At 41.8% G+C, this 18,274-nt stretch overlaps 2 protein-coding genes across 2 annotated transcripts in view; both read left to right on the top strand.

Moving 5' to 3' along the window:
• Positions 1 to 640: 640 nt before the first annotated feature.
• On the top strand, positions 641 to 10,755 carry e2f3 (E2F transcription factor 3). Its single transcript, XM_084471212.1, has 8 exons — positions 641 to 1,121; positions 2,853 to 2,970; positions 3,993 to 4,123; positions 4,452 to 4,540; positions 5,155 to 5,313; positions 5,845 to 5,959; positions 6,304 to 6,445; positions 7,130 to 10,755. Exons 1-8 carry the CDS (start codon positions 840 to 842, stop codon positions 7,447 to 7,449), a joined length of 1,356 nt encoding a protein of 451 aa, XP_084327338.1. The 5' UTR covers positions 641 to 839; the 3' UTR covers positions 7,450 to 10,755.
• Positions 10,756 to 11,826: 1,071 nt separating this feature from the next.
• Positions 11,827 to 18,274, top strand: part of cdkal1 (CDK5 regulatory subunit associated protein 1-like 1) — a gene marked incomplete at its 3' end in the record, with an annotated part of 256,138 nt that continues 249,690 nt past the window's right edge. Inside the window, exons 1-3 of the mRNA XM_084471876.1 lie at positions 11,827 to 11,965; positions 13,179 to 13,342; positions 14,182 to 14,294. Of these exons, the coding sequence (XP_084328002.1) occupies positions 13,185 to 13,342; positions 14,182 to 14,294 (271 nt within the window). The 5' untranslated portion in view covers positions 11,827 to 11,965; positions 13,179 to 13,184. The remainder of the gene's footprint in view (positions 11,966 to 13,178; positions 13,343 to 14,181; positions 14,295 to 18,274) is intronic.

The following is an 18,274-nucleotide window of genomic DNA, read 5'->3' as shown; positions in this document are numbered from 1 at the left end:
CTATAGTCCAACCTCCATCCAAATCACCGAAAACGTGGAGCTTACGCTTAGAAAATGGGAGTCATGACCGCAATGATACGATTATGTATCACAAACTCAATTTTAAATCGCGTTCCACGTTTTAACAGACACTTCAGTCATAGGCTGCACATTATGGTCTGGGGGTCAGGGTAGGCCTAATGTGTGTGTGGTTCATCCTGGCAACGTAGCATAACGCACAGACAGACAGACAGACAGATATGTTATTGTCCACATAGAACCAATTCATAACGGGGAAAATGAAATGACTTTCAAAAGTCCATGATATAACATGTATGTTATATCAGTGACCATCGGTGTAAAGTGTAAAGTTAGTTTAGGGCACCATCTACCGAGCTGTCAGAAACACACACGCGTGACCAGAGTGACGCGGCCTGTTTACAACCACCCAATGAACACGTGGCGCGGTGAACACTCGGCCGCCATTGGCCAGAGCTGCATCAATAAAGGCGGTGTCGGGGCTCCGAGCGGCCAATCGTGTTCGATATGTAAATTATTTTTGAAAAACTCCCGGGAAATCTGAGTTTCGCGGGAGCTCTTGAGCGCGTAAACCGTATCCCTTCATTCATCAGTCCGTTTCCTGAAGCCATTTCTAGACGGAGGAGTCGAGAGTTGCGCTACTTTTTAATCCGTTGCATCTGCCTAAATGCAATTGCCTATCGAAAAATACTCATTAACAGCCGATAAATCAGATTCCCATCTGAACTTCGGTCTGATTATTTTTTATATTTTTGCAGCCGATTAGCTGTGAAACGTGTTTAAAAGAACGGAGGCAGAAGGGTTACCCGAGTCCTACCAAGATGAGAAGAGGGATCTCCTCGGCTCCGGACAAAGTGTTTTTAGCGGGGGTCGGAAGCTCTGCTTTGGACAATAATATAATTTTAACAACCCTCTCAGATCGACTTAACCCCGCTTTATCCAACACAACTTATTTCCAAATAATAACCACCCCTCCGCCTTGCAACATCACTCAGACCTCCAATGTATGTTTATCAGAGCCTCAGATAAACAACATTTACTCAACTCCACAACAAGCTGCAATCAATGGATCGGGACAGCGACCCGCTTTAGGAAGACCACCGGTAAATGTACCAGATTGTTGAAGTTTTGTCTAGCCATAAAGAAACAAATGTAGCCTGCTAAGGTTAGCCGAGCTCGTCTCCACGGCTAGCTACTTAGCCCCTCCGTCCGCAGGACTCGTTTTGGAGAAGCTTACTCAGTTAGCGATGTGGCTAACTGCTGTTAGCTCACTTAACAAAGTGCTTCTGCGATGTGATCGACGCGATGGTCACCGTGAAGTTGGTTAACTTTGTGGATGAAGCGACACGTAAATGCACACAATGCTAACTTGACTGTGCCTCGAGGTGGGCTTGAGCCCTGGCGATCAGACGGCTGTAAAGCCCGGAGATGACTAGCGGTGGCCTAGTCCTGTTGTTACTGTCTTGTTGGGGGGGGGGGGAAGGGAGATTGGTGGGGTGGTTTGCGACTAGCTCCAGCATTAATCTAGCTAGCTTACGTTATATACATGATGCAAAATGATCCACGAGTGCATGATCTAGCACTGCAGATGCACCGTGGTTTCTCGAGTACTTTTTAGATTTGTGTTCTGCAGTCGTCTCGGAAGATGCATCCAACTTGGATGGAGGGACGTGTATAAAAAAGAAAAAACACGAGTTAGCTTGCAAGCCCAGTAGTAGCTTATGCATAGTTAAGAGGCACAGTGATGGCCTTGGTCTTGATCCTAAAGTTTTTGAGATGCTCGCATCGGAAAGTGACTTCACATGGGCTTCATGCAAAGTTACAGTACTTTATGGTTTGAGGTCTTTAAAGTCGCCCACTTTGAAAATCGCCTCGTCTGCTTTTAGCAGAATGATGACTGGTTTTATCTTAATGTTGACTGGTTTGTGATTATGAGCCTCCTAAATTCTAAAGGCATATGAAGGCATTGGGTACGAAATGGTCTGCCCCCCGTTCATATTTAAAATGGAAGTCATTTCACTGTCATTGTGAAACCATAAATCGTATACATGTCCTGTACCAATCATGACTAAAGTCTCCAATATTCAAACCTTCCTACTCCCAGTCATGGCCCAGGCCATATTCGAATAATACAGGAAGTCAGGCTTGATGACCTACTTTTAAAATTCTATTTAAGGTAGGTGAATTCATTGGTCTGCGGTTTAACAAAATGGAGAACTCCTGGGGTGTACAATCTTGTCATTACCACAACTGTGCAATACATTCTTACCTATTTGACATATGGAAAATCAAATGCATGTTTCTGATTGGCTTTCACAAAGATCTCACATTTAAGCCTATTTGTTCTTGCTGAGATACACACATGGCTATTGGGCTTAGGGTGGTGAGCACATGAACGCCACATGTCCAAGGAGTCCTCTAGTCATGGCATTCATAAACCTTTTGAATCCAAGTTTCATACACGCATGCATTACATGGTTATTACATGTCTATTCATTTCTATGCCATGTCCCTTGTTTACATTGAATTTATTTAAGGTTATGAGGCGTGCACAATCATAACCGGGTTTGCCATGAGCTAGATTTGTGTTCTTGCCATGTGGCCTGCTTGAATCCTGAACTAAATTGCATCAAAAGAGCTGGTCATGGGCGCTACTAGCTGGGCTAGCGGTGTGAGCGCTCATAGTTATGACTGTTATAGTTGGAATTGGAGCAATCGTGATATACCGCAACTTGTCCTAAACACCGGAGTGGACGGGACGCTGTGTTTTTTTATAGATATTTGTGCTTATTGTCGGCATGTTTTGTGACTCTTTTGATTTTATTTTTTTACAGGCGAAGAGGCGGTTGGCTCTGGACGATTCGGATCACCAGTATCTAGCAGAACCAGCCAAGACACCCAGGGGAAGGGCCGCCTCAGTGGCCAATGGGAAACACCTAAAGCCACAAAGAAGTAGGAAGAATCTACTGCTGTGTGTGTTTGTGGGGGGGGGGGGGGGGTCGTCAATATAGGCTTGAATCTTACTTTGATGCTCTGCACTGACTTCTAAGCACGTTACGGCACATATAATTGTATAGTTAAAAACCCACCCATATTTCTTATTCTCGTAGTTACTTTGCACTCCGTTTAGCTTATTTTCTGCACTTGGTTGTACTGACCGAATTTTTGAAGTTGCCCCCACATTGCTTTTATACTTGGATTATTCAAAGCCTCACCTGAGGGTTTCTTTAGATGAAAGGGTTGGGCGGAAAGACAAAATGTTAATGTAAACATAGAGCCTCTGCAGACTGCTTTTTTTAAAATGGCTGCCAGAGTATTTTATCTTGGTTTCTCATGACTAGTACAGTAGATGGCAGCATACACCATCTAACTCTCCCTCTTGCAGATATTATCTTGACCCCCAGGTTACATTTAGAGGCATGTTATTGTGTGAATCTAATCATTTGGAAATTTTCCCTTTCATTATACATAATGCAATTCTGTATGTTCTAATGACTCTTAAACGGCCAGAAGACCAGAACACTACACAACCTCGACCTGCCCTAGTAAACTGTATAAAAGGGTCTAAAGGTTTGAAATCACATGGTGTCAGACTGGCCACTGTAGAAATACTCAACATACCCTGCTGAAATCCTAGGAGGGGACTTTTTATTCACTCAGTAACTCACGCAAATCATTTCCCGTCAGTGAAATACCTCCCTAATGAAACAGAAAATAAGACATGACTATGCCGCTTCAGTTTCTTTTTTCGGGCCCAGTTTCCTGTTTAAGATTGCCCACATTGCGGGCGCTTTATGTCACTTGTGTTTTTACATTAATAATGCAATAGTGGTATCCCTAGAAATGCTCATTAACAAATGTTAAGACTAAGTCTTGCATATTGTGGATGTACCTTCTCAGTGACTGTAATGTTAACATTTTAAAAACTAAACCACTATTGTCCTCTTTTCCCACGCTCCATTTTTGCATGGTAGTTCCAAAGTCTCCGACGGAAAAGACCCGCTATGACACCTCTCTGGGTCTGCTCACCAAGAAGTTTGTGGAGCTGCTTGCTCAGTCGTCGGATGGCGTTCTGGACCTCAACCAAGCTGCTGAGACCCTGCAGGTGGGTTCATAGGGCACAGTGGAAGGGGGTTTCATTGCCTATTGCTCAACTAAATGTTCTTATTAGGGCTGTAAGTATATTGTAAGTCACCGTCATTGATTCAACCTAAAATGAGTAGATTGTTGATATGTTACACATTTTTAGTAGAAATGTATGAATAGAAGATCTTTTGTTATTGGTAGCTTTATTGTGGGAAAGGTTTAACCAATCGTTTCTGTATGTATTAAGATTAATGTATGGGATGCAAAGCACGTTGCCAGTGCTGTCATTGGCCTCTGGATTGCATGTATTTACAGTACATTGGTGAACTCCTTGTTTCCACATTCAGGTTCAGAAAAGACGACTGTATGACATCACCAACGTGTTGGAGGGAATTCACCTAATAAAGAAGAAATCCAAGAACAATATCCAGTGGATGTAAGTCTGTCCGTCCCTCGTCCGTCCCATACTGTTTCCTTCAGTGTTGACATAAGTTCCTGCATATGATTGATCCCTGCATGGATTACTGAATGAATGATTGGCAAATCCCCATGGCACAGATTCAATAAAAATGCATCAACGGGCTCTTTTAAAATGCATTAATTTGGAAAAGTTTTCAAAGATGGCATTTTTAGCCCTCAATTTAATGTGGGTTTCTAAGACTGGGAGTGTCAGTTATCACATTTTGGTCATGTGGTGTTCAGTAACTTGCCACACTATTGTTTAGGCGTTGGTATCAGGGAGTACATATGTGACAAGCCAAATATGTGTTTGAAAGCCACAGTTAGAATTCAAACAAATTGGATGGTTTTACTTTTACTTGCGTTTTGTGCCAGTTTATTCAATATGCCAAAGCTCATACCTAACCAAAGTTAAATGTCATTTATTTTTGAATTCCCTAATGCCAAGAGAGAAATAGGCAGTTGGTTAGTATTCAACCATGGCAAAGTAAGAATATCAGTCGAGGCAGAACTAGTACTCAAATCCGTATCAACAGCCACTAAGCGGTATTGGCGGTTCCTCGTAACATCTCCATTTTGTCTCTCCTCCAGGGGCTGCAGTCTGTCTGAGGTGGACGGTGCCTTGAGTCAAAGGCAGCGGCTGACGTCGGAGGTCTCTGCCCTGGGTGAAGAGGAGCAGAAACTGGAGCAGCTCATCCAGAGATGCAGCCTGGATGTGCGGCATATGAGCGAGATGCCAAACAACCAAAAATATCCTTTTCATTTTGTGACATTGCAGATAGAAGGAAAAAAGAGAGCCTTGATTTATTAAGCACACGTCAAAAAATCTTGAGCATTGTTCATGCTTGTGATCAATTTTCCTCCGGCTATCCGAGGAATTTATAAATTGCAGATTTGAAAATGCATTGTGTGTGAGAATAATGTTGTTTAGTCATATTTGGTGCACCAAACCATTTTAACTCTTGGATGACGGTGTTCCAGATTTGCTTATAACTTTGTTGCGATCCAAATGCTTCTCGTTCTGTTTCAACTAACCAGATCGGGTACGACAATGTTTTGAACGTGCGCATTATAAAATGTTAATTAAATGAACCTGTAAGATGCATTGTATGTCAGGCATGGGCACACATTTACATTTGCATTAAGGGCATTTTAGTAGATTATTTTATGCAAAGCAACTCACAATAAGTACATTTATCAGAAGAAAGAGAAACAATATATTGCTGTCAACACGCACACGCACTGAACCGACGCGGTTGTTATTCCTTGATTCCCCTGCACGTATGCCTATGTCACCTACCAGGACATCAGGGAACTGGGAAACCTCAGAGACCAGACGGTTATAGTGGTTAAAGCTCCTAGCGACACCAAGCTGGAGGTACCAGACCCTGAGGAGGTATGTGAACACGCTGTCCTAGGCAGATGTATAGTGTCTTGTGTTGCATCCAATGCCTTTGGAAATGCATGAGATATCGGAAGGATTTGGTAATAGTGGGAGGATTTAGATTTATTGCAGAGAAGCGTTTGAAAAAGTGACACATTTGGTTCCTTGAAAAGTCGCTTGAAAAGAGTAAACCACTGAAGGGTAACATGGCTATTTGTAGCTGCTAGGTAAAACCTATTGGTGGTCTTTTAGCTTTCTTTAACGGCAATGTTCTTTGCTTGATCTCACCAGTCCGTTGTTTGGTTAAACTTTGATATCCTGGTGATTAACGTAACGTCTCATGTTCTCCCTTCCAGAGCCTCTCCATCCATCTGACGAGTACGAAGGGCCCGATTGAAGTCCTGCTGTGTCCCGATGAGGAAAACGACCCCAAGAGTCCAGTGAAGAACGGCAACGTGGACATCAACGGAAACTCCCCCTTCGTCAAAGTTGTTCAAGGTGGGTGGTGAAACACGGTTACCTCTGACTACCTGGTCTACCTGCCCGCCAACGGATAAGTACATTAATCAGTCTGCAATGACCGGCTGTTGACAAACATTAAATGAGCCGATGATTGAATGGTTACCACTGGCAAACCCGAACACTTTCATTCACTCACCAGTAGGGGTGTAACGATACGCATATTCTAACCGAAATATTTAGTTCCGGGTCTAACGGTTCGATGCACGTTTCATTTTGGTACGTACCGAAAAAAAAAAAACTTATTTATTTATTTATTTTTTAGAATTAAGTCTTTATTGATTATCAAACACTGTTAGTGTCTTGTCTTGTCCTGATGTTTTGTGTTGAGGACCACAATGGAAATAAGTCCTGGACTTTGTGTTTTTATCCTCAATTGTATTTGATGTCTTTTCATTTGTGTAAGGCATTTGTTTGATACAATTTAATAAATCAAAACCGAAAAACATACCGAACCGTGACTTAAAAACCGAGGTAGGTACGTACCGAACCATGACTTTAGTGTATCGTTACACCCCTACTCAACAGTATCTAGTATGAAACGTGTCCTTTTTGCAGTAAGAGTCTCTTCGGTGGCTGTACAGATTACACCCTCCACTCTCATCCAACCCAGGATTTGGGAGACTCATTTGGAAATGCATTGTCTTGTGCTTGTGCTTCCAGAGCCCATCAATTCCAAAACCACTCCCGGCGGCAACTCCCTCGCACCTCCCCCCTCGAACGAGGCGGTCTCCGTCACAACACTGTCCCCCATCTCCTCCCCCTTCACCAGTCTTCTGCAGCAAACCGAAGACCAGATCCCGTCTGCCTTAGGGGCCCTCGGCGGAGCCCTGGGGCCCTTCCTGAACCTGGGCCCCCCCAACCTAGACCAGGACGACTACCTCTTGGGCCTTGGGGAGGGCCAGGGAATCAGTGACTTGTTTGACGCCTATGACTTTGACAAGATGCCATCGCTGGCCCTGGACGACCTCCTCTGTAGCTAGTGGCGGCTGAAAGGAACTTGGAAACTAGCTTTTTTTAAATCAATGATTCAATCTGCGAGGGAAGAAGAAGAATCGGTCACCTGTACAATGCTCACCGATTGGCCCACTGTGTTGCAGAATGAGGCATCTTTAAAATTTGGATGAAAACGGACAGTTGTCTCACTATATGGTTTCACGCAGTTGATGATTTTTTTCGGAGCAAGAATTTGAATGCTGACAAAGGACAAAGGGTGGATTTTAAGAGGAGTGCATTACCCGTCGTAGAGCCTTTTCCTTCTCTGGCCTTCTCAAAAGGTTAAACGATACTTGACCATGAGGAAGTTTTGTTTCGATCCAGGCTGCTACCTCTGGATGAGACCCCCTCCCGCCCCACCCACAGTTCAGAGGGCCTGAGCCCTCCAGCAGAGAGATGCCATGTGACACAGAACAGTCGGATAACGGTTGTTTTTCTTACCTATCTTGTATACTAATTATGTCTGAAAGCCGATAATGCTGACTGTTGTGTAGAAAGTGAACGTGGACGAGAAAAAACTTAACGAATGCTATCGCTGCAAACCCGAAACCAAACTAGCTAATTGTGCCGCGTAAGATGGATGAGTTGCTGAAACCGCCTCCTAAGTTCGAATGAATACGTTGATAGTTTGGTGTTATGACTACATCCTGTAGTAGTATGTTGTTTGCAGTAGTTTCTAGCCACCCCCGTGCCTGACGAGTACAATTACGTGCTTCCTTTTAGCTTAGTCACAAATCACAGTTACTGAGACCTGATGCAGTACCCAATCAGAAGGTAGGTTTGTGAAGTTAGCCGAGGAAGTGGGCAAAGTGTTCTACGGGCAGAATTGGTATCCTGCTCCTAAACTGTACAAACAAGAATAGACACCACCTCTAACATGGCATTAGCCTCGTTTTCTTGACTTTTCAAACGGGACAAATTGTTTTATCGATTCCCTCACTCAATTTTTATGTGTTGTGTCGGTGCGAGTTGAATGATAAGGTTGCGATGGAACGTTTTCTACGGTTGGATGACGAGGCTCATGTTGGTTTCTCCAATATTAATTCAGTCATATCTGCATCATTTTCTCTGTCCCTTGTGCTTGATGGGGCTTTCAGTAGGTGAGATGGAATCAAGTAGGGCCTGGAACGGGACATGGACAGATGCGTCCCATGGATGTTTTGTTGAATGATTTCACACAAATGCCCTCAAATCCAAGGCTAGCTTGATCAAAATGGCTCACTTACTACTGCTGGTTGTTAATGACTCCACGGCCTGTCCCTGTTCTTGCTACGGTATAACAGATGATTTTCACGAGGGCAGGGCAGAAGTCAGGCAAAACGTAACTCGGTTTGCCGCTCATTCAAAACAAGGCTATGCAGACTAAAAACCACTCATTGAAGAAGAAAGCATGCTTTCTTAGTTTTATTTGGAAAGGACATGCTTTGCGACATATGACTTTGAGGTACTTTGAGGAAAAAGTATCATTGGTTCCTCAGGGAAAGTAACTAGCTGGCCCTTAAGCGGTTTCTCAACTGGGCTTGTCCATCACACGGGGAACATCTTTTATGATTACTCGCATTTGTTATGTCAACAAATACTAAATAATTTGAAATTTCATCCCTAGTCGTCATACATTTTAACAGTTTATGGTTCACTAGCCGAGCAGATTTCTGAGAACGATCTGGACTTTTTAAAGATTTAACAATTCGGCCCACAACTGCCATAGATTTCTTACAGGTGTTATTTTTGTTCTTTGTGTAATTTTTAATAAAATATTGAATTTAATGTAATCAAAACAGGCTGGAAGGATAGAGCATCTACATTTTAGCCAGCTTGTTGGATCCCCCCATAGGCAGTATGGCTGCTGAACTCCCAGAGTGTGTTGTAGAACGAGAGTGTGTAAAGTCAACTCTGTTCGTGAGATGCAGTCAGCTGCCTCTTGATTCATCACGATATCAAGGAGGTATAGTCCGAATGTGGGTGTTGTGTGCGCGGCTTAGAATTTAAAAATTGCCTACATTAGTGAGCTTCAGTCATTGAATTGCACTTTTGACTTGGATGACCTTGATTTTTCACTTTTGGTTATTTCAGCTTTCAACTCTGAAATATAGTCATACGTGTGTGCATGCCTGATAAAGGAAAATCTGGATAAGTGTTTTTTCTTTTCTTTTTCTCAGACATTTTCATCCATAGATTATATTTTTTAGACCATACAAATATTCGTATTACAGGAAATGTCAGGTGGGGCAGTCAGCTTGTCTTGACGAATAGCAGGAAGGGATCTGGAAAAACCAACATATCAGGGCTTTAGGTTTTGGTACGTGCATCAGCCTTCATCCACTGTAATTCCATATGTCTGTATGACATTTTCATGACTGCTTAAGTGCAGTCAATGCAGAGGTTTATGTCATGGCTCTGAAGGCAAAATCCCCCCCCCCCCCTTTCATATTTACCATTTTATTTATACTGAACTTCCGATGGTTACAACCTTTTGTGTGGTATTGTAAAATATGTCTATGGCTTACTTGTTTTTCACCCATATTTAGTTGACCGGAATCTGGTCACAATATTTGAACAAAGCCTATTTGTGACTTCATTGAAGTAATGCTTTGGAAAAGAATGAAATGAGATGGTGCTTTTAAAAGTACCGTCACTGATGCGTCCTTCATAATAGACGAGTAAAGCCAGATCTGTTGGACTATTCAGCAGTGAAAGGCTTCGATTATGGAAGCCTTCCCTCCCAGAATGACCTGATTTTCCAGGGTCAATCCCGGGACTACATGGTGTGAAAGGACAGTTCCATCCCCTGGTGTTCAGTGCATTGCAATATTGGACGTTTTGATGCAGATAAAAGCAGGCCTGTGTGAAATTTGGGTGACAGCCCAAAGAACATTCCAGGGTATTGGTCAAATGTCCATGTCATATGCCTGTTGTGTAGAATGGGTATTCTTCTCAGTCCCACTCTCAGCCAATCAATGGTCAAGAGGAATGCTTTTTTAAATTTAAACTTTTCCTCCCCCCGCCTGAAATGAAGAGCATTTCACAGTTCAGGTTGCACCACTTGCGCTCTGTAGCAGCCCTTCTGTCTCCGGTCGGTTTAGTTGGTACATAATAAATGAACTAATCTGGTTAATCTCCAGGTTTTAGGTTTGAGTGCATGGATGAGGTTAGTGTGTGGTGTTGTATATTTGGAGGAAACTGGTTCTAGGTGTGTTATTCAATTTAAAGTTTTATTTTCTTTAACATGCTGTTAAATGAGACCTTTGAAATGTATTTGGAAAAAAATATTTTTTTCTACTTTGCGCATTTGTAATTGAAAACTTGATTAAAAGCAATCTAGCTCTGAAGGTTCTTTTTTTATTGTCCACAACCTATACATGCTTGTATTCCCTTTTCTTCACATTCTGAAGGGGTTAACGGCTAATACAATTATGCGGTTATGTTAAAGAGTGATATTATGCCACCAGGTGTGACTGTGATAGGCCATTACAAGAATTTTGAAAATCTGCCCTTCCCTGTGACATCACAACTGGGAGTGACCACCTAGATGTATGATGGATAGATAAGCAACATTTGAATGAATGAACATAGATGAGCTTTTTGAAATTATGGTTAATCACACTCACACCTGGTGGCATAATATCACTCTCATACAGTGCTGCGCAGTATACGTATACGGCCACTACAAGGTCTAATGAAATGAGAGGACATGTCAGAGTTTGAATATTGAACAATTCACTGGCTTCGTTCTACACCATGAAACGGAGTACAGATTTCAAGTTGTAGAGATGTTTGGATCGGAGAGCTTATGGAGTGAGTTACATGCATATGTACTGTTCTCTGTAGGTTTTATATTTTTTGGACTGTTTTTGTGTCTGACATGCATGCGTGATTGGGAATTTTCAAATTGGATTAAATTCAAGGTAAGAGGGGGGGAGGTTATGGTGGAGAGGAGGAGAGGGGGGTTAGTGTAGAGGGGAGGGGAGAGGAGAGGGAGAGGGGAAGTTAGGGTTATGGGGAGGGGGGAGGTCCAGCATAAGGTTAGGGTAGAGGGGAGGGAGGGGTTAGGGGGAGGTCCAGGATAAGGTTAGGGTAGAGGGGAGGGAGAGGTTATGGTAGAAGGGAGGATAAGGTTGGGGGTAGGGAGGAGCGAGGGCGGAGGTTAGGTTTAGGTAGAGGGAAATCAAAGTTAAGTAAGAGTTAAGTAGTGTGTTCATACAATAAACGTTATGTATGCTTATTTATTATCGATTCCACATAATGTCTCACCGTACTCCGGTACGTTGTTACAAAAAAACGTATTCCTGCAATACATTGACATAAAATCTGTATCTGACACTAACACGCGCGCGCTGAATTTGTCCTTCTTTTCATTCCGTACATCGGATTCAAACAAGCATGGCGGACTAAGACTCTTGTCAACTCTGTTTTGATTGTTAAAATACATATTATTTAGTATTTCTAAAGAAAATAGCATCGAAAGTTTTCCTCGACGTAATTAACATCAACATTACGAAACAGGTGAGGTCTGCACAGGGTCTATTTCTGACTGGTTACGTGTCCAAAATGTAAACACGTGGGTCAACTTGAGGTTAGCTATCAAGAAAATAGCCACTTAGCTTATGGAAGTTGTACTTCTTCCAAGTCATTTATTAGCAGAGCCCCCGCAATATTGTTGCAGAAAGTCACATCGAAGTTAAAGGAGGCATTAGCTATTTAATTGTAAAACGTTGACTCAGCCGATCTATATAGAAAAGGCAACTCACTGGTATATTCCACCTAGTGTGCATCATGCTATCAGTGCTTAGGAAGTGCTGTATATGTGATGGGTGATTTGGCAACGTTTCAGTGTAGCTGAACTCCCAACAGTGTTGTGCAAGTTCACACTTCACATGAACTAGTTCAAAGTTCAGCTAAAAAAGAAAATGAATAAATTCATGTTCATAGTTCATCAATTCAGTTTTGAACTAGTTCATGGTCAAATGTTCAAAAGTTATTTTAGAAACCGAGGAAAAATTGTGGGAGTGAATGTTTCTGTGCTTATCTTTTAAAATAAATTCATTATTGCACACCTTTTTCATTCATCATAACTAAGGCAGTAAATCTAGTTAATAAACATGTCATCTGGACATAAGTATCAATTCAGAATGTCACAGAATCTGAACTAGTTCAAGTTCTGTAGTTAAAAAATATGTTAAGTTCAGTTCAAAGTTCATCGAAAAATTAACTTGTTCAATTAACTAGTTCTTTTGAACTAGTTCATGCACAACACTGACTCCCAAGCACATTAAAATGTAATCTGATGTTATAAAATGTAACTGAAATGGATGGCATTGATCACTATTGGGGGACTCTTGTAGCCTGCATGTACCATCTCTATTAGAACTGAATAGATAAACAGACCAGATGTTTTGAAGCCACACACAGTTGACAAACAGCGTGGTTCCTTAATATGAATGCATGAAGGACAGCTTACCGATGCCTATTCTTAATCTGAATATTGAATAGATTGAATATATAATAATTCATTTTTATTCAATGACCAGGTCTTGTATTCCTCCCAAACTCTTTCCTTGCACTAATTTTTTCTTTATTAGTAATCAGACATTCAAAAAAGTATATACACTATAATGACGCTTGCATGGTAGTTGAACTGGGGGTTTTACAAACAGCATTCTAATGACAACAGTAGATGATGCTGCTGCTGCTGACTTCAGTATGTGTATTCTTTCAGACCACAATGCCGTCTGCCTGTGATTCAATGATTGACGACATTGAGGACATGGTGTCTGCCGACGACCCCACGCCTCAGGATAGACAGAATGCCCGGAGGAGTATAATACCAAGAGCCAGAAAAAGGAAAGACCAGCTCGTCACTGAGGAGCTCCAAGCAGACAGGTCCGTCTTGTTGCGCAGTCTGATCGTGTTGATGTCCATTTATACCTAAATTGATTTTAAGGTAGAAAGAGATGGGAATCTTAAATGATGAGCCAGGCATAATTCAATGTTTTGGCATCCTTTAATTCTTTACTTTTTTCATGCCGTACACACAACAGTCATTGACATTTAGGTTAATAAAAAGCCACTTTAAACAATTACAGAGGGGATTACAGAAGGTGGAAAATTATTGTAATAACTTTTGCTTCCAAAGTTATTTTATTATATAAAAGTTACCATTGCTTCAGCGTTGACATTAAGAACGTGTACATGATGACGTTTTTGATGTAATGTAAATCATAAAGCAATCATAATAGCAAGCAAACAAATACATATTTTATGCCGAACCTGTGGTGCACATGCATTTATGAACTTTATGTAATGGAACATAATTAACCTTAATAATTACTGCTATATATTAATCCAAACACTCTATTTTTGGATACTTTGGCCAAAAGCTCTTTCATAAGGTATTGCTCTTTGAATCCTGCACTTTGTGTAGGAAGGGAGTGCTGAATGCTTATATTTATGTCAAAATTTGAAATATTTCTATATAATATTTGGAACTTAACAATTATGCAATTTCTTACTGCCATCGCTTTTCTACAAATAATTAATAAAATCATAAAACCCATCTACTCAACAAAGATTTCTCCAATTAGAACACTTAACACTGGAGCTGTTTCATATACATTACACAAAAAACACAATTATATTATTTGGTTGAACCAGAGGGGTAACAAAAATGTTCTTCTCTCCAAACAAATATAAACCTATTGATATCGTGTTGTGTTTCACAGTTTCATCCCCGGGACCCAGAAGATCTGGATGCGAACATGGGGCTGCAGCCACAACAACTCAGACGGGGAGTACATGGCGGGGCAGTTGGCCGCCAGCGGCTACAAGATGACCGGTAAGACCTGAGGCCAAGGGGGGCTGGGTGCTGAGCTGGGAACAAACCAATGCCAACCAATGCCGCTGGCTGTGGTTTCTGTGCTGTGGATCCCCTACACCAGTTGTACACAACACTGTGGCCTCCAAAGGCACAGCCCTGTATGTCACTCATGGGCCAGGAGACTTGATAATGTTACTGTTTTCTCATTTTGAGAACCCCTGTGGTCGATATCCTGTAACTCAACACACCTTACAAATACAAATAGTGTGTCTGACCCCATATACTGAGGCTTTTTTCATCAATGGAAATGCAGATGTAACTTTTTTACTGAGGCTCCTGCTGTCTGTGGCCAATAATGAAACTAAAGTCCCTTAGAGCTGTCCCTCTTGCTACCTTGTTCCACGAGTTCAGGTGTGCCTTTTTATTTTCCACAAAGCAGTGGAGGCATTTGGATCATCAAATGGAAATGCAATGCACACGTATATGACTATAATTAGGAGAGTCTTGTCTTTTGTATGTATGTATGTATGTATGTATGTATTTATATATGTAAGTCTATCCTTGGATTTTCTCAACAAACCGTTCCGTATTGCTGCGGTCCCAAGGACAGTGTTGAGCGTGAAGGTGTTTGGATTCATGGTTCTCGAGAAAGCTGCAACAATCAGCCTGTTTTGGCCCAGGCCCAGTGAAGTTCAGTGTCATGGTGAAGTTGTTTGGATGAGCGGCTCTCGAGAAAGCTGCAAGCAATACAGGAGGCCGAACAATCGTTTGTTCCGAACAGGAAAGTTTTGTACGGGCACTGCACTTGTTTAACTAAAAGTGTGTGTGTGTGTGTGTGTGTGTGTGTGTGTGTGTGTGTGTGTGTGTGTGTGTGTGTGTGTGTGTGTGTGTGTGTGTGTGTGTGTGTGTGTGTGTGTGTGTGTGTGTGTGTGTGTGTGAGATTTATTTTACACTTGCCACCTGTATTCCTGAGGACCCAAGGAAGTGCTGTTTCAGGATGAAGTTGTTTGGAAGAGCGTTTCTCGCAGAGCTGCATGATGATTATCTTATTTGCAAATATCTGAAACGGGAATTTTGGTATCTTAATTAGTGAACATTAAAAGATGTGAAATCATGTTTTTCAAATGAAATTAACTTGAAATGCCATATTTCATAAAAGGTGAATTCAAAACTAACAAATTCAGATTACCTTGTTTTCAAAGTTTAATATTTCAATGTTATCAGTTCAATGGCTTTTACATTTCAAAACATTATGACAGTGATATACTTCCAAATTCCACATCTTCCAAATCTTCTCATGCAACAAGTGGCAAAACAATGTTTTCATTGGACTAGGTTACGTCAAATTTAAGTTGATTTAGTATTTTGCAGTACAACCAATCTTTTTAGTCTTTTTAAATTGGTGCAGAATTGCTAATAAAAAAACCCATGATGCATTCTAATGTACAAGCCCTATATGTTAAGTTTTACACTAGGGTATTTACTGATGTTTATGGGCCGTGTTTCATAACAAAACATAGCATCATCATCCCCTTCCATTCACAAGAAACGACCAGTAGCCCAGTTAAATTAAATTGTAATGTTTATCATTAACCACAGTTACAGTCTCAAAGGGCTTATTAAGTATATGACACCCTCACCCTACCCCCCCATAGGCCAGGAAAAAACTCCCTTAATTAGCAAGGAAGAAATCTTGAGAAGGAGTGCTGGGTGGGGGGGATCCCTCCTTCCAGGGGTGGTTAGGAGTGCAATGGGTGCCATAACTGACATCCATTGTAATATAAGCAACAATTTTAAAGCCCAGCAAAACATAATGAAAAGCGCAACACCTGTCACGGTCTAAGGAAGGCCCCCGCCTTCCTATGGTCTCCCATGCCACAAAGCTTTTTTCTAAAGTAATTGAATGGTGATTGCATCTTTTTTTTCCAACTCTGTATTTATGCGACGTGTGCATCGATTCTAAAAGACGAAAGTTGCTATGTTGCTAATGGGTTACTATGGGTTATTAATGGCAGGTGCGCACATACTTAACGCTCTTAGGCACAATTGGTACAGGGACGTTTATTGTGACAAATTATATTGGTACCATAAGTTTACGTAAAGCCAGGACTTGTACAATGGTTTCCTCCCAGAGCGGTTTTTCCCTTGAAAATGCTTCCTTATATCAAGCAGTACACCTGTGTGACAGCATCTGTAGGTATGTGTCCTTTATGGATGGTTAGCTCTGTTTTGCTTGAATTTCGAATAAATGCAAATTCATTGATGCCGTATTAAAGCAAAACTGTCGGATTTGTGTCAACTTGTATCGATGGGATCAAATCTGCAAAAATGTCGAAGAAATATAGGATCACTTTTGGGAGAGAGCTTGGATCAGCGGGACAGATGAGGTAAGATTAATTTAGAGGCCCAGATGGCTGGGTGGATAGATGGATTCCTAATTTCAGATAAATTATACATGTCTAGCGACTACAGGATGTGGGTTGCCGGGGGTTACTGTCGTCTGTACAGACGGGTAGATGGATGGATGGATGGAGGGGCAGACCTACAAAGATAAATTGATGTATTTCAGTTTATGAAGCTTTCGGTGGCTGGACGAACACTGAATGGATGAGGGATTGGATAACAGCTTTTTTGTCAGCTGATTAATGAGCAGAGATGTTCAGAGTGCCATTGCTCAGCCATGCAATGAACATTCTTTGGAGTCGCCACGTGTTATCAACCGCAGGGTCACTAGAGGGCAGTCTTGTCACATAAACTAGTGTTGGCATAACATGCTATCTGCTCATGAGGTTTCCTTTGCCTGTGCTTTGCCCATCTGGGATTAATAAAGTACTATTTTCATAATCTATAATACATTTTATATTTATGTAAAAATGTTCTCAGTGAAATCAAATTGTCACAGATATGTTATCCGCTTAATTTGTGGCTTGTTTTTATTCAGGCTAGGTATACAAAGACTAAATGACTACATCGCTGTACATTCTGTATGATTACCGTCAATAATATGATTACTCGTATTACACCTAATTCCCAGCCATTGGACTGTGGCATGCGTGTTTACAAGCTCAATGTTTAATTACAACTGTAATACTAGAAGGCCTCATGGTCTTGACGACTGCACAACACGCTGGTGGTTGGCTCTAAGAACCAAAGAGCAAGGTGCATTGTGGGTACCGGTGTCGGGCCTCTCTCCACATTGCTGATGTGAATTCTGGCTTATCTTCTCCTGCGGGTTTGCATATCATTTGCATGCTGTCCAGACATAATGTGAACTAAGGTTTCACAGCCCAAAGGTCTTTTCTCAAGAAAGGGCATACATGTGTACACTGTTCCCAAACGGCTGCCAAAAGCCCCTTTTCTCCTTCTGATTCATAGCAGTCAAATATGTTCTTTGTCTCAATGTCCGCATGTGTTTGCATAGGTGTGGGCCCACATGTGTATTTGATGCATGTGTCAGCATGCATCTTGCAAATGACTTCCATTTGTCTGCCGAGTTTGAATACATTTTTATATGCTCCTTGGAAATGTTGTATTTGCACTTTTTTTTCCTTTTTCTTTTTGAAGAGTGCGTATGTACGTGCACGTGCTTCCGTGCACGCTAGAACGATATTAACCCCTCCGGCGTTGCTCACACTAAGGGGTCTCTACGGTAGTACAAGGACATTAATCACATGCTTCAAACATGCAAATTCACAGACAAGCCCCCCCCCCTCGCCCCATTCCTCCCGATACAGACAGACAAACACACACAGACACACACAGACTCACGCACACGTTTACGGTTTCCATTGCTCAACACCAGGACAGAGAAGGCGACACTTTGCTGAGCCCTTGTCCCAAAGAGCCATCCTTCATCCAGGGGACACCTCTGGCGTTTGGGGAAGGGCCGAGGGCCGAGGGTGAACTGTTCTAACACTCACACAGACCCTTTCTTTGTTTTCACTCAACCTCAACCTGGAACCGATGTTATCAGACCTAACCCTTAGCCTCTTTGGGTC

This window comes from Micromesistius poutassou, assembly GCF_964030765.1.
Source record: "Micromesistius poutassou genome assembly, chromosome: 8".
Taxonomy (NCBI): domain Eukaryota; kingdom Metazoa; phylum Chordata; class Actinopteri; order Gadiformes; family Gadidae; genus Micromesistius; species Micromesistius poutassou.
Note: the sequence above shows the minus strand (reverse complement) of the source record. Positions and strands in the feature narration are given on the sequence as shown.